We start from the raw sequence: 17,578 nt of genomic DNA on the forward strand, positions 1-17,578 counted from the left end.
CAACCAATTTTATAATATTCTTCTGCCACCACCGCTGTCCTTGGATAGGGGATGCTCTTCCTTGTATTTTGTTTACCGGTGACTAATGCAAGCATCGTTTCGAAAATGACTTGCCAGCCTGGGAGCTGTAGTCTTCTAGAGCAGGTTACACGCACACAGCTCACGCAAGCAAACTACCAATCCCAGGATGCTCGGGGCTGAGCTGGCGGAGAACCTGCGGGCATGCTCAGTGCAGCTGTGTGGGAGTAGAAGCTCCTGTGTTGGCTGTATGAGAACGTTCAGATTGCGAGGCAGTGGTAGGTGCTTTTACTCTTACGTTTCTTCTTTTTATTCCGTTTTTAATAACAGGTCGGCATTGCGTTTGCTCTTGTGGTCTTCTGAATGAATAGCCAGCGAGCAGAAGTCATTCATTGATTTCATGCTTCGAGCAATATGGGGGGGGGGGGTAGTGGGAGGAGATTCGCTCGTTCCATGATAATTTTACAGGGTGACTGACTACCCGATGGAAGCCCGGAATGTGAGCGTTACAGCATGCGAGATTCCGAGGCTACCCCCACCCCCCATTGCTGACCCATTTACGGATGGAACGTGTTGCAGTGTGTTCTCTGAAAACCTGCACGCTGTAAATCACCGCGTCCTCGCAATTCTCGCAGGCTAGACGAATTCGGCGCCGTTTGTAGCTTTATAGGAAAGACGCTCTGCAAAATAGGCCCCGATCAGCTGATTTTACGTTTTGACTTGAAAATTGGATCAGTTTAAATGTGGTGACTTGTTTTCCTGCGTTTCTACGGTCTGCTCTTGCATCATTGATTTCGGCGTGTCATCTCGTGTGCTTTGTGGTATTACAACAAAGGTGTGGCAAGATATGCGAGGTCCCAAGAGGCGCTGTTGTGTTGGTGTTTGACTGCTAAATGCTTGCTCTTTGGAGCAAGGTGACAATCTCTGGGCTAAACTTATTAACTGAACACAATGTGCGCTGTTACACGTTACAGGCGTCGGTAACCCATACCTTAAAACAGGTTACAGGCGTCGGTAATTGTAGAGAGTGTACTCCTTTATGGAAGGTATGTGCCTGTGTTCTCTATTCTAGAATTGTTAATGTGCATCTTTCAGATTACAGCCAGCTCTTCATGTCTCTAGTCGTGATCCATTGGCATGGAATAAATCCTATTTCGTTCATCAACTATTTTGGATTCTTTCTTTTATATCCAACTTGGATTTCACTTCCTACATTAATCCATACCTTAAAAAATTATTTAGCTGTATGAGTAGGTTGTGAGTGCTGGTATTTTCTAAGGCGAACAGTCCAATATTGTAAATGACTTGGTTATTCAATGGCCTCCTGCAGAATCTATTTGCCAATTAGGTGCATTTTATTGTAAAACTTGTACCACAGTCTGCCTCGGTGGGAAACCACGGGTTAACTTTTGACGCTGTGTTGAGGTAGCTATTTGCGTTCGCATAGGACATCCCTGTTGTAGGATTACCACCAATGCTACCAAAAAGCCTTGCTGTTCTTGTAATGCAGTAGCTGTAACCCAGATGACCTGCTGTTTAACCCCTCCCATGCTCATGACGGAGCCGCTCCGTCATAAGCATCGGCTGAGCTGTGCTCATGACGGAGCGGTTCCGTCATGGCCCTGCCGCCGCGCCTGCGCTGCGCTGATTTTGCGCCTGCGCATTCTATTGAGCGGGCGGGGCCATGACGGAACCGCTCCGTCACGAGCCCAGCCCAACCGCGGCTCGTGACGGAGCGGCTCCGTCACGAGCATGCGAGCGCTGCTCAGCCCCCCCTGGTGTGCTGTGCCTCACCTGAAAAGGTCTGCTTTTGAGGAAATATTAATAGTATGTTCTAATGGTCTGCCCTGTTCAGGCACCTCTAATAATGAAGCCCAGGAAGGCCCTGCTGCTGGGGTAGCAGTGATCCAGAACAGAACCCACCGTCAAAGGCATTTGTTATTACCTATACATGTCCTGCTCCGATGGATAACGAGAAATTAAATAATAGCGCCTAGTTATGGTAAAGTGTGATTAGCTGTGATTTCTTTTTCGTGGGTTGAGATATTGGCATGGGCTGGTGTTAATCAACTTTTTAGTTAAATCGCAATGGTTTACCTAAGTCAAGAAACATTACTGCAGCTGTCTTTTGATTCCATGCAGAACAGGAAGTGGGTGGAGGTAAACTTTGAGCATCTTGTGTTCTCCCATGCAAAGGCAGTTTGGTTGCAAATTGTTATTATAGGTTCTTCCGGTTGAACTTGATCAAAGAACAACTCCTTCAATTAGACAATTGGAGTTTCGCAGCCCAGGTGTGATTGCAGCCCAGGGGAACAGTCTTTGAGGTGTAACTTCCAGGGATCAGACACAATATATAAAGTGATTATTCAGTGCAGCTGTAAGTTCATAAATACCCCAATGTCAAAAGGATGGTAGGTTTTCTTTTGGCTTGAGATTTAACTTCACCTCTGTTTGAGCTTACTGATGGGATGAGCCTCTTTTTATTCATTTTATGTTTTTTTAATGGCAATAGAAAACGTAAGCATAGCATGCCATTGTGTTCCATATATTGGGTAACTCGGCCAAACTGGTTCAGTTTTGGAGCTTGTCACGAATTAACTTGCAGGTGCCTGTTTCAAGCCATGTTAAGGGTGATCTGTTTCCCACACATCTGAACCCCTTGTGATGGGTAGATAAGGCGTCCTCAGTTAAGACAGTGGCATAGTGAGCTGTTCTGTGGCCAGACACATTTTAGAACAGGCTCACCTTGAAGATAACAGATGCCACTGATCATATTGTAAAAAAAATCTAGAAGAAATATCTACCAAACATTTCCATCTCTGCAGAGGCTCTTTTTGGAAGCAGTGTGTCAAGTTTTGCAGTTTAGTGCTTATGTAGCTGTACAAGTGGGGAAACCAAGTGCACAGCTGAGAGGCTCCCTTCACTTACTTAAAACCGAGGCTACAGTGAAAGTTACTTGACGACAGTAATAAAGGGTAGTTGCAGGTGGACCTGGATACCTTTTTTCCAGTGTTTCCTTCTACATGATTCTTTTCCATCTATCTACACTTCCTCAAAATCTAAAGCATGCAATACACCATAAACCGATTTAAAAATAAATATTCTGCCATTTGGACTTCTCCAAGACTCTTTATTAAATCACTCTTTCAGATCCGGAGAAGTTTAAAAAGTGCTTTGGAAATTTTCTGGCTCAAGGCGCTCGTTCTTCCTGCAAAAGTGTCCAGGCCAAAGTACCTCAGAGAAAGTGTCAGGGTAGGCTCGGCGCATTTGCCAACGCATTTTTTTTATTAAATATTCATTTTGTTTCTAAATTAGTTTAAAAAAGGAGTTTTATTTTAGTATACCAGGAGTACCTCCTTAATCTCTACATGAAGTACAGTAAAGGTCCATAATAATATGCCCCATATACTAACACCCTGGTTCTCGTTTTACAGTTTCGCATTTTTGGTAGCAAATGTCTTCCCTCTCGACAATATCCTCCCCAACATTCATGAACTTGTTATTGTGACAGTGAGTTCCGTTTGACTCCCATGTTTCTTCCCTTGCAAAGTACATGTTGACCTAGAACCATTTATGGATAATTTGCTTTCTTGGCAGCTACCTCGCCCTGTCCCAGGGGCTCTAGATCTATAAATAGTCTGGGATTCATATGATGAAACACGTTATTTTGGATAAGTGTGTGGGAGAAGTTTAATGGGACCAGTTTTAGAGTCTAGAGTTGCCAGTGTAAGATTCAAGCAGGATGGTTTATTATTTTGACTTGTAGGCGCAGCCTCAACCTTATCCTTTGTTGTTGCCTATTGGCAGATTGCACTTGTTCTAAAGTGACTCAAAATAGAACCCTGTCTTTATGTTCATAAAAGGTCAAGCATTGGAAATTCCAATAGGTCTGAATTTTGGAGGTATGTATTTTTGTGCAAAAAAAGACAGTGCGCAAAACAAAAATGAGGTGCCCAGCTGAGCAGGCACACGCCCTCCCACTGAAGTGCACTTCTTTTCTGGTACCTGAGTAAAGGGTAAGCTACAAACCACACCCAGGGAAGTTCCACATATGAGACGTTTTGTAAACTTAACTTAAAGAGGGAACATATACAAGAACCTAAAAATCTTTGAATCAGGATACTTAAGTTTGGATGGTACATGAGAGATTGTGGAGCCGGGAGTAGAAATTCTCTGACTCCCTTTATCAGATTCTATTACTACTCTCCCTGTATTTGCTTAAGTCATTTTTCACTAATTGTAATTGCAAAGATTTACATTGCTTGTAATTGCTTCCTCAGGCGAGGTCCTTCTTTTCTTCCATTGCTGCACGTCAAGCTCCTCACCTTTTACTCAGTAATGTTAAATTGTTGTTTGTTCATTTAGTTAATGTTTCTAAGGTTTTGTGCGCACAGACCAGCAAGGCCATACATAATGTCTTATTCAGGCACTCTGCATCATGTTATCCATGCTACATATCAAGCTATGTACCTCTTTTGTCGTTTCTATGGCATTACTGTTCTGCTCATGTTAATACATATATCATCTTAATGAAGCAGCCACACCATACTTCAATAGCAAAAGACAACAAACCTGAAATACACTTATTCTTTGAACTTTACTCTGGATCAGTTCTAGAGTAAGCAGAGGTTTGCACGCTAACATCCCAGAAAGTTAGTCTTTGATCGCAGTGCTTCAGAGTTTTAAGGAGTGCAGGATTCCCAGAGATGGACCCATGAGAGAATGGTTGACAGAAGTTTAGAATATTCAGGGATAGGTAGTATGCTCTACCATTTGAAGGTCACAGATCAGCTATTCTTTGACTATTACTGCTCTGGACATTATTGCAGACTTGAATCAGTCTTTGGGTCTCAAATCATGTTTCAGGGGATAGATGGTTATGAATAGCGACGCTTCTCGCACAGTTTAACGTCAATCGAGGGGTTCTGTGGAGCTGGTGAGTTATTTTTGCCTGGGGAAATTTCTCAATGTTCTACAGGAGATCTGTGGGCCTATTGGGGTGGGTGTCTTGTGGAGAATGAGACGAGGACCTTGAAGATGAATCCATAGCAATCTATGTATTAGTATTTAAATCTTTTTGAAAATGGAGTTGACTAGTTTGCGCATATGTCCTGAAGCGCTTGGCCAGCCTAGTTCATGAAGTTGTACTCAAAGTATAAGATGGGGAAAAAACCGCAATGTTTCTGCACAATTATTGATTCTTTGCTATCCAATATGGGCAAGCCTTTTTATTCTCAATGATCATTCCATTCGTGAGGGAAATATGAACTTTTAGTTAACCCCTTGACTGCGGCGCGAATTCAGTGCGGTGCTGGGGAATTAATGAGTGGGCGTGTTTCGGACGGCCCCCGGCCGTCCTCCGCACACGCCCACTGTGACGTCGGATGGCTGGGGGCTGTCCGACGCACGAAACGGGTTAATATTAACTTATGCCTATAAGATGACATCCATAGCTACTTGTAAATAACACACTGAGAAGCCTAAAGCTCCTCCAGTCTATCCAGCCGCACCATTAGAGATTATTTTGCAGTGCACATATCTGCCCTGCTCCACGTCACTTACATGGCATTGTCACTTGCACCATTATGTATGTTAGTCCCCTCATCTTACCATTCCACCTGTAATACTAACCCAATTTACCAGCAGTATGAAACAGGGAAATCTCCCATGTCTCTTCCAAGTTACAGAACTAAAGCGGCTGCAGACCCGCCTGAATGCACGTCTAAAAGGGGAATAGATTGAGCACCTGCCAAACCACGTCTACAGAAAGGGTACTGCTGCCAGTAGGCCAAGCCACACCATGTAAAATCTGTCTGGGAAATGAGGAAGTACTGGAAGGAGGGGGGGATGGGGCACAACTGCACAACCCCCATTCCCTCCCTCGCCCCCCTTGTAAGTGAGAGGGTCTCCTGTAACCTGCATTGTCCACTGGGAGCGATTGAGATAGAATGCTAAGGCATCATAAAGCTTAGTTTCTGATCCGCGGTGCTGTACTGTTGCCTTACACGTCTTGGGAACAAGACGTCCTTATAGCAGTCTACATAACAGTGAGACCGCTCTTAGCATAAGAAACAGTATGTTATAAGAAAGAGACATGTGTCCTTGTCCAAGTAATCATTTGTATTCCTTTTGGGTGTTGGCGAGCAACAAAATGTAGTCTTTTGGAACAAATAATTGTAGAACTTGGGACGTTCAGCATCAGTAGTCAGTATTTTAAGCCAACTCTATTTTGCCAACACACGGTTCACAGGCACTCTGAACCGCTTTTGAAGTAATCTGCTAGCCCTCCTGATCACAAAACTAGGACACCTCCACAGACCGGCAGCGTGCACTTGGACCGTGTTCAAATTACACTTCACTTATAAATGGACAGGAGAGAAGGCACCCACCTAAGCACCGAACTACAAAGACTCAACTTAATATCTTCGAACTATGCCACTAAAAGAAATAACTTTTGTTTGATGATGCGAACTCAAGGGCACCAAATAACTAAATAAAATGTGCGCATGCTACCTCTCTGTATTTTTTGTTGTTGTTTTTTGAACCATATCCAAGAAATCCGGTTGTCTACCCTAGGGACCGTAAGATGTACCTATTTTCGCTACAAACTAAAAAGCATTACTTTGTCTCAATCAGGGACCAGTAAAATTGGTGGACCCGAAGGACTTTGGGCTAGAGACTTACCTTTCAGTGGGTATTCTTTTCGTTGAGTGGCTCTGTTAATTATCAGTGACCATTCCTTTAGTTGGGTAGTTGGGGTAAGCCTTCATGCTGGAAACGCAGACTGTCAGGCTCAGCAATTGGATAATGCTTGGAACTGCAACAAACTGGATGGTGCTTCTGATAGAGCTCATGTTTGGCAGAGAAGTAGGAAACAGTTCTTGAATACACACTGTTTTAGGATTCTGCTAGAAGTCCACTAAGATGGTTTAGACCACTACTGAGTTTGTGAAATGGTTAATTATCATTTTGCCAGAGCTGTTTTGAGGTCTGTCTCCATTACAATAAGTGAAAGCAAGAACACGACTGGTTATTTGCTTGCCTGATTAGTCTTGAGTGGAGAGGAGGGTGGACATTACAAGGGAGAAAAGTGTCGGAAATTAGAGATTAAAAGTAGGTCACAAGGTACATTGTAATGTGAAAAGTGGTGGCAGAGGGAAATGACAAAATTATTATAAGAGACCAGAGTGTGAGATGGAGACAGACTGGAAGTGGGATGGGGAGCACAGCGATGGAGAGTTGAAGTGAGTCGGCCACAATGCTATGAGTAAGCTTAATGTGTGTTTGGAAGGACTGCAAAATGGGGAGTGGCCAGCGGAGAAGGACTAGGGTAGGTGCTGGCTGGCAGGCAGTACAGCCACAGATGGGGGGACTCCATGGTAGTTTTCTTCATGACTCCTGTTTATTATAAGATCATATTGATAAGCTTTTGTTAGAACCAGTAGCACCATTTTTTGAGATTTGTTAAAAAAAAAAAGTTGAAGGCACCCCAAACAGATTCTCTAGACCCTCTTGAGCGCTTTTGACGTTGGTTAAAAAAAATGAAAACTACAGTCAAAGCAGATTTAATAAGTCCCACCCTGCAGGGCCTAGACCACCAGAATCATAAATCCAAATATTTCCACAGAAAAAATGTCACTCGCTCCCTAGTCATCAGCGAGTTGGACTATAAGGAAACCCTCTAAGCAGGGATCACCAAACAACTCACTAGAAGACTACAAACAATCCCGGCCTTGACAGCCAGAATCATCCTCAACCTCCTTCACAGAACTCATCACACCACACTACTGGAAACTACACTGGCTCTTGATACACAATAGAGCTCAATTCAAACTCCTCACACACATTCAAGACACCACACAACTCAGGCCTGTCTACCTGAACAGTCATATCTCCTTCCACCAACCACACCAGACACCTCTGCTCTGCAGGACTCCTACACATCCCACGCATAAACGGACCCAGACCAGAAGGACGGGTGTTCTCTTACATCGCTCGTAAAGCGTGGAACGACCTCCCACTCCACACCGGAGCTTCCTACCCTCTTCTTGAATTCCACAAGAAGCTGATGTCCTGGCTTTTCGATTAACCAACTCATCATAGGCAGGGCTAGGCACACAACTGCTCAGAGCCAGGATGTCCTAGAGGGTGATTGTGTACTTTACACATAACATAATTTACATTATGAAGAAGGTTCAAATTGTATAAAGATGTTCTCCTCATAGATTTCCCTTCTTCGCAGTGCCCTTGGTTAAGGCCTGTTACTGCTGGATTGAGTCAATATACAAACCGAGGCTCCTGTGACTTGATAGGAAAATGACATGAAATAATAGATTCAAGTTTTTAATGCAGCCAGTGTAGTTTTACACACACTGCCTGGGCTGCACTTGAGGTGACGTCATCCTTGGGTCTGTCACTTGAGGAACCAGCAGAACAGGGTTTAAGAAGCTGCATTGAAGAGATGCAACAAGCCACATTTGCATTTCCATCCACTGGCTGTATTAGGAAGATTAGAAGGGCATGTACTTGTGGCACCACAAGGACCACATAGCAAGCAAACAGGTGATACTTGTGCAAATTTATTTCACAAATGACTTTAACCAAGTGTGTTGGGATAAGCAGTAATGGTTTATGGGCATTGTGTCAATAACAAAAGGGCCGTGGTCTGTAACATGTGTAACATGTTGTGATAATGTTATTTTGTTATATTTTAGGCATTATAAGAACAACACCTTAATATTGTCGTGTCTTCCTATGCTTTCCCTTTTTAAGCAGCTTTGGTACAGTGGCTGCAAAGCTGCCTAACTATTATAGTATACAACTAGCATTGTCAAAGCTAATAGGTCTGGCCTCTGCAAGTTCACAAGGGATTACCTCTGGTCCTTCCCAGGTGACAAAATCGCAATCAGACATTCACCCTTTCAGAACATAATGTGATGGTTTCAAAACTCTCCCAGGTCTCATTTATGTTGTAAGTATTTTATAGAGACCTCCGTCTAATTTGGAGAGTGAATATTAAGTTAATGCCTGGAATGTGTTGTGCGTTAGTCTATTAATTAAATGATTGTGTGTGTTGGCTGTTTCAGTATAAAAACCTCTGGTGCAACGCTAAATTCTCATGGTGTACAACAATCTCTGATGTGCTTCAGGGTGCTTCGTATAGGACACAGTACTCGTTTAAACCAGCTATGCAGAGGCATGGTATTCTGTAAAATCAGGGTTCCCACAAAACAATCCTTTTCCACCTCATGTCCTCAACACACACACTTGAGATTGGATTTATGCTAGCTAACCCTCGTAAAGTACGATTTTTTTCACTCAATTCGAGATGTTCTAAAGATCTAACTAAAATTGAACATTGTCTTGCTGCATGAACGGCAGCAAAATGCATCGCGCACCTAACACTTATTTCCAATAAAACTAAAACAAGACTAATTTGTTTGTAACCTTGTTCGATGCAAGCTCTTTTTCTTAGCCTGTTATGGTGGTCGATAAGTGCTCTGTTACTTTGCTTAAAGCTCAAGAAGTCACTCAGTAACTTGATGTATGTCTATTTTTGTTTTGTAGCGCTGCACAAGTGACTGTCAACAATGGGGTGCCAAGAAGTCCATGCTGCCACATTGTTTGCCTTTGTCAGTGGGACTGCCTCCATCGCGGGTCTGTTTGCTGCCACCTTGCTTCCACAGTGGCGGCAAATGAGCCTTTACACTTTCAATAGGAATGAGAAGAACCTCACCATTTTCACAGGGCTGTGGGTGAAGTGCGCCCGTTTTGATGGGACCAGCGAGTGTGTGATGTTCGACACCGATTGGTACGCGACAGTGGACCAGCTAGACATACGTGTCCTCCAGTTTGCCATTCCCTTCAGCATCCTGACCGCTGCTTCCGCACTGCTGCTTTGTTTGATTGGAATCTGCAACACCACCTTCTCCTCCAATGTGCCAAACTTGAAGCTTGCAGCCTGTCTGGTCAACAGTGCTGGGTGCCACCTGGTGGCTGGCTTGTTGTACATCTTAGCAGGTACCATGAGCATCACCCCGTCCATATGGTCTATATTTTACAACGACTTTCTGAATAGAAAATTTGGACCGTTTTTTACATATGATAGTGCTGTCTTCGTGGCCATTGGCAGCTCCGGGGGCATGTATTTCACCTCTGTCATGTTATTTTTATGGTATTGTGCTTGCAAATCTCTGCCCTCTCCATTTTGGCAACCTCTGTACTCGCAGGCGCCCAGCCTGCATAGCTACGTCTCCGCTCCTTACTCGGCTCGATCCCGGATGTCTGGTATTGAAATTGACATTCCTGTTGTTACTCACACTGCCTGATGCGGAGGACACTGTTACGCAGAGATGAACTGTATGCTTGGACTCCTCTTCAAACTGTGCCAGGTTACTTAGCATTCATTCCTAGAACACTTGCCTGTTGGTAATTGAGTAGTAGTATTGTGAACAGTAGGATTTTGTCTGTAACTTCCTACTTTTTTGAACCTATTCATTGCGAATGCGGACACAAGTACTAACCTCATCATGACTGGACTACCAGACAATTTGGTTTGGCAGGTGGATTGCGAACATACATAGTATTCCTAACACATCCGTGGGCATCCATGTATGGATGCCATAAGACGGTCATCAATGGTTCTTACTTTTAGTTGTGTGTATGAAGTCACCACACCTCAGAAGCTCCTTACAGTAGGTTGACTACACAAACCTGACCTTGTGAATAACAAACTGTCATTGTACAAGGGGCCAGCACACCACAGATGGTATTACTCTCCAAAGACCTTGCATTGTGAACTGTCTAGCTGAAAATTATTTCTAGTAATCATTTCCAGAAGGCTTTCAGTTGTGTATTTTGTTTGAACAATTATTTCCTACGCTCCTTCTTTTGACATGCCAGCTATGGCTCTGGGAACTAAGGATTAACTGCAGTTAGATATTGTAGAACAATGCTTAGTACTGAACATAGTTGCTGTCCTTTTATGATTGTAGCTGGATGCCTTAGCGGCTTCCTGCAAGGTTTGTGCGGTTTTCATCTCTTGGGTGATCAAAAACAAGCCTAACTTAGTAGGTCTAGCCCATAACCTTTGGCACCCGGCCAACGATTGGGATGCTGGATGGAATGTGTTCTAGGTCCAAATGTCCCTGAACTCATCATTGTCATTCAATCCACTTTCCACTTGTGAAGCTGATCGCCCAGGGGTGGCTTCATTTGCGAGCCTTGTATCCTGTGCATAGGGTGGCCATGGCAAATATGTTGGTTCCTATTTTTATAGCTGTGCTTTCCATTCCTTAGTAAACATGGAGTGTGACCCAGGAGCAGCATGATGGGCTTTATTTTTTTGTATATTGGAAAGTGCTACATTGAACTTACATAAGATCTGAGGCCCTGTCACAACTCGTCCTTCTGTGTTTATGCAACTGTCTGCCTCTTCTCCTGACTGTAAAAACATGTTTGTTTCAGACGTTCATGAGCTTAATAGTACCTGCTGTTATTGTAAGGAAGTAACACTGTTTACACAAACAGAACTCTGTTTGGTAAACCCCATCTGGCCATTATTCATGTTTTAGTTGTGTGAAGAATGCTGCTACGGTGTACAGCTGAACACCTTCGCCCACACCACCACCAAACACTGGAACAACACACCTTGCTATTTATGCATTGCTTCAAATACATGTAAACAAACTAGCATATGAACAAGAGATGTCTTTAGACAAACTGGTACTTCGTATGATGTGAAGAGGAGAGAGGAGGTCAGGAAAATCTATTTTAGTGAACAAAGTCTTTATCTTTTCTTCTCCAAACTTGATATGTGTTTGAACCCGAAAAATAATTGTAAAATATGTAATGTAATATTGTCTTCAGTAAAAATGTTAAAGAGAAGGTAATGCTTTAGATAATGTAACTGTGTTTGTATATACACTCGCAGAGATATTTTACAAAAACTTCAATAGTGATACTTTAAAAAGTAGACTGCCGACAAAATAAGTAGATATTTTTCTTCTCAATTAAAATGATAATTTCATCAACTTAGTTCAAGTTTGAAGCTTGTGAGCCAGTCCCTCGGTCCGGGGATAATCAGGACTTTAAACCCTTACAGGAAGTTGCAGCGGCTCAAACATTTCATTCTTTGTGTTGTGCTGACCAATTTCCCTTTCTTGAGTTTTACATGTAATACAGTGCGCTACTGTATTCTGTAATAAACCTGTGGTTTGCTATTCATGCAGATTTGTCTGACTGCCCACTACAGTGGGATTATGAGCATGAGTGTATTTTTTTTTTTACATATTGTGAAATACAACTAAATGTTGCTACTTTTAGATATTTTATTGTACCCAGAAATTCTCTTTATCCATGTGTCTCCTATCCTGAATTGTAAAAGATGGTCACAGCATGCACAACCTTCTGTATCTAATAATTGCAGTGACAGACCTCAATAGGTTACTCTTGAATTTTTGCCTCTCGTGGCAAAAGTGTGATATAACTCTAGTGCCATGTAAGTAACTTCCTGATGCTGCCTCTGTAACAGTGTTGTGAATGTAATACCATCTCGGTCTTAGTTGTGCATGTTCAGGGTTTCCCGGGAGACTACTTCAGATTGTACTCGACCCGTTTCCTATTAATTTGTTTGACACAGTTTTTCTGGACTGTAGATGCGCTGCAGATGTATTGCTTGCACTGCAAAATATGGCAAATTTTCACTGCTGGAAAGTAATGTCTGTTGTCATGATCTTGGAAATGCTGCCTTGGGGATGTGATTGTAAAGCTGTTTGGTTTAGATAAGATATTTCAAAATAAGGTTGACTGTTCTTTCAACACATTCAGCTGTGCCATCAACTCCACAGTTCGGTCGACTGCTACGTTCTAGTATTTTTATAAAAAGAAAAAAATCACATTGTTTAATATTGTCTTGTTTTTAGTTATTCTTTTGTCTAATTACTGGGGTGCTACGTTTTGTGTAAAGTGATAAAAAATATTTTTTTCTAAATAAAACTTGTTCATTCTGTAATTGTGATTTGATGGGATTGTGTTCTTTAATTCATGCACTCCACACACAACACTTCTTATTGGTGTAAAATAATGTAAATGTTTTCTTCATCTGCTGTTTTTCTGGGTTTAAGTCTTTTGAGCGCCTCATGCTATGGAACAGCGTTAGGAGCTCTATGCCTTTATTTGAGGCCAGGTAAAGTATGGTAATGAATTTGCATTTGACCACATCATCCCTACTTTTGCTAGAGTCATTTGTGTAGCGCAAAACCTGTTTGACCAAGAGCCTTAAACCAACAGTATTGCACCTTCCTTGCTCAGGTCTATTCCTATGGACTTGTAGAATTCATCTGACACTCTAATCATTCATTCAGCTGTTAACAATCTTTACTAGAAGTGAAACCACAAAAAGCATTTACAATCTACAGAAGGTAAATACGTAGCCAAAAGAGAGATCTCATTATTTTATTTTTATATTTATGAAGACAGAGAACCACAAATAATTCTGGTTTTGATTAGTTAGTCATACAGTTATTCAGATTTCATCAGACTAGATGGAATACATACATCAAGTAAACATTCTATATTCAGCAAATATACATTTTGTATTCAACCGTGTATAAAAAAGAGCATATTATAATAAAAATTCACAGATAAAAATACATTAAAAATGTGTCGACGCGTTTCGGTGGATCCTGCTGTGCGCACCACCTTCCTCAGGACAATTTAAAAACAATCTTATTCACAGCCTTAGACGCTCCACTTCTCACTTCTCAGTTTGGTAGTGTAAACTGTTCACATCAGCTATTACGATGAAATGCTCTAAACAGGGGAGATGTCTCCTCTACTGGTTTCACTGTCTTTATATCACAGTTTATGTTAAAAAGAGGTGGTGGTTCCCTCTTGACTTCTCACAGTGGTCTGGGATACCGCTTTATCTTCAATATAGGCACTTCTCCTATGCTCTCTGTGCTCTAACTTGATAGCTCATGTTACTCTGTATTGGGGGTTATTCAATTATCCCGCTTACAGGTTCCTCGCGTTTTCATATCGTCAACCGCGTCGGTTTTGGAGCAGTAAAAAACAGAGTGAGCAATGGACAAGCATGCAGTGAATACAGGCAGGTAAATCATGATAAAGTCTTTTATGAGGGAACCCAAAAGGCATGTTCAGGAGAAACAGAGCCTTTGAAGATTCAATGTAGATACTACTGAGGAGTTGCAGAGGAGTAACCCACGGACATCTTTTGTTAAAAGACTGTCCCAGGGCACGATCAGGTTTGGAGGCTTACTAGCAAATGAAACTCAACAAACCTGAGAAGGGAGGAGAAAGACTAATGCAGCATGGCCCAGATCATAAAGGTTATGGTCTAATATGCAGCTCCTACAAGTTACATTCAGAACAACAAGCAAGCAGCTAACAGGGTGAAGAGTTCATCATCGATGGCAGAGGGCAACTCAGCCGGGGTGAATGCTCCATTGAATTCACCCAGGAGTGACATGTGAGAAACCCATAGATATGCTGGAGTAAAAATCAAATGGTCTAGGAGGTCACCAAGTAGTGTCAGGTGAGCAGTCCATAAAAATGCTCTAGTAAAGGAGAGCAAGGTTAAAAATATGCACCAGTGAGTAATAGGTGTGAGATAAACAAACCGTATGGACCAAGAGACTGAAGGTAACAATAACTTGTGGAGAAGTGTGGCTCAGGGGTTTGAGGCGGCAGACCCGGAATCTGAGATCGGCCCTGGACCAGGGTTCAATTCCCCGCCTCGGCGGGTCTTGGGCTCAAAAATTCCACGGACTCGATAATTCTCGCTCTGGTGCCTTCTTGACTCACGGGTTCACACTCTGCGACTCTGGGCAATAGCTTGCTTAATCTCCACAACGGCCCCTCGCGGCGGGATGCCTGGCTTTCACCTTGTGGATACCATGCCGGGGCTATCTCACAGGGGAATACCAGGACGGGTTCCCTAAGCAAGCGCCGGGAAACCCACTGCGGGTAGCTGTGCGCTATATAAGCTCAACTACATTTACATTTACATCCTTTTGATGAAAGTTTGACTCCTGGTGGTTCACCTCCCAGGGGGCTATTTCCTTAAAGCTTATGGCACCAGTTTGTCAAAAGTTTGAGATGCGCCAGAAAACTGTGAGTACCTCTGAATGGATCCTGCATGTCTGCTCTTATGCATGTGACCAGAAGAATGGGGAACCATTGACAGTTCCTACATTCAACACAAAGCTTTTAGTCTTGCTGTTGGAGACCCCCAATACAATTATATTTTTGAAACTATGCAACAATTTCTTTTTTTTTAATTAAATCTACTTTATTGGTTTTAAAACATAAAGTGAGCGCAAAAAGAGCATCCAGCTTCTACATCTGTGTTGCCCTGTATAGCCAATCATATCTCCTTACAATAGATCATATTCGTTGTTTGTCAGTCTATAGTATTTCAGCAACCTACTCCAAATCTTTAGATGTTTAAGGGGACATCCCCTAGACTGAGAAATGGGTGTTTCCTACTTCGCACTCAAATCAATTGCTGCTTACCATTCAGATAATTTAGGAAGATCAGGGGAGTTCCATTTGCCTGCAATGTCTCTCTTAACGAGCATTATGCCTATACCCACCAGCATATGTTTAACACATGTACCACCCATTTTACTCCGGATACCTAGTAGAGCAATTCTGGGTAACATTACCACCGCTCTCCTTAGGACTTGGGACAGAATACTCTCAACTATGTGCCAGACCTTTGTAATTGGAGGGCACAACCAGACCATGTGGAAAAGTCAGCGTCTTGGTCAGTGCAGTAAAAACTGATGTCAGGTAGTTTAGATGCATGTCATAGGTGTATAACATGTCATGGTATTTTAGTTGGACCAGTCTCAGATGGTACGAGATGGCAATCTCATAGGAAGCCAAATGAGATACCCACCACTTTGTGTAATCAAAAGACCAGATCCAACCTTCCCACTTCTGCTTAAGGGGTATAAATCGACCGGGAGCATTGGTGACTAAAGAGTGGGATATCTGTGGAAATCACCATTCCCCTACTTGTCCGATCAGGATTTTGCCTTCCAATTGATAAATGCTAGGATTTCTGACAGTGCAGCATTGTGTCTTCCACGGGCATGACAAAGCTGCAAGTATTTATGAAATTGGGTTTGGGGTAGGGAGAAATGGCCCTGTAGTTTCTGAAATGACCTCATATGTGACCCATGTTGCATATCCCCCAAATTTGTAATCTCTGTTTTGTCCTATCTGGTAAATTCATCATATTGCACTGTATGTCTTTAGCCATGTACTTTGCCATCGCGGAGTCTATTGTGTCAGATGTTGGCCCTACCCTGTTAATCTTAGCGCAGATTGCCAGTTTAGGAGTACTGCCCTGGTGACTTCTGGAATGTGTCGAGGAACAGGACTGCCATTTAGTATTCCCATTATAATGTCAATTCCCAACAGGGACAATTCCGCAGTATGCCTTCCATTACCATCCCTTCATCATAGACCAATTGTCAACATTTGTCCAAGGCAATACCAGAGGGCAGTCTGGCCATAAGGAGGATTGAATCATGGCTGCAAACTTCTCAAATTAGGTGGTGGGGATTGTCAGTGGGACGTTTTGCAGGACATAGACAAATTGTGAAGGATCACCATTTCGAACAAGGCCACTCGGCCAAGGATATGGAGTGAAAGTTTAGTCCACTTCTGATGGTCTTTATTCTTTCTGGTTAGGGAGAGGATGAGCCTCCAAGTCCGGGCAGGTTCCAGTGCAATATAAATATTGGAAACTCAGCCGCCTTATTGGGGAAGAAGACTGCCACGTTATAGACTCATCTCCTTTATGTGGGATCAACAGGGTTTAGACCAATTGGCTTGGTGGTCAGAGGCCCCTTCATAAAGATCAAGAAGTTGTAGGATGCTAGGACCGGAAATGTTGGGATTGGCCTGAAACCAAAGCATTATAGCCCTATCCTCTCTTCCGTGCCATCTTCCCAACACCACAACTGGGCATTGCAAAGGATCAGCCTGGCTAGAGGTTCTATGGAAAGGGCGAAGAGGAGCAGGGGTAATGGGCGGCCTTTTCTGGTTCCTCTGTAATGGGACTAAATGTGAGATCCATGTATTTATTTGCACTTCTGTAGAGCTTTTGGAGTAAAGGATTTTGACATACCTCCTCATTTTTGGGGCCAAACCCAATGTGTTCTAGGACTCATTCAAAGAAGGACCTGGCCAAAGGGGTCGAATCAAGCCAACAAGCAGGAGGCTTTATATGATCACGAGTGATGAGTTCTGGCACTGTTATTTCCATGTCTATGGTATCAATGACAATTGTGTGGGGACTATTTCATACATAGTTATTTTGTCTGAGAGTACAGAGGTGTTTTATATTTATGTCATGCTGAGGGCGATATTCTTGTTTATCTTAAAACCCAATAAAAAAGTTTTTAAAAAAGAAGCAGGAGGCTTGAGGCGTTTTTGATGTGATGAAGGTGGGTGCATGTATAGGACCTATAAAGTGGCAGGTACTATAAGTAGGTATGAAGTCGCATCTATCAGGGTGTACAAG

The 17,578-nt window shown here is 42.7% G+C and overlaps 2 protein-coding genes across 3 annotated transcripts in view; one reads left to right on the forward strand and one right to left on the reverse strand.

Annotated features, from left to right (window-relative positions):
* Positions 1-17,578, reverse strand: part of ADAM22 (ADAM metallopeptidase domain 22) — a 1,128,810-nt gene that overhangs the window by 505,267 nt on the left and 605,965 nt on the right. The gene's annotated exons all lie outside the window — the stretch shown is intronic.
* On the forward strand, positions 215-13,026 carry CLDN12 (claudin 12). The gene is made up of 2 exons (XM_086941793.1): positions 215-296; positions 9,586-13,026. Exon 2 carries the CDS (start codon positions 9,609-9,611, stop codon positions 10,344-10,346), a length of 738 nt encoding a protein of 245 aa, XP_086797919.1. The 5' UTR covers positions 215-296; positions 9,586-9,608; the 3' UTR covers positions 10,347-13,026.

Source organism: Lissotriton vulgaris, chromosome 10 (assembly GCF_964263255.1).
Source record: "Lissotriton vulgaris chromosome 10, aLisVul1.2, whole genome shotgun sequence".
NCBI lineage: Eukaryota > Metazoa > Chordata > Amphibia > Caudata > Salamandridae > Lissotriton > Lissotriton vulgaris.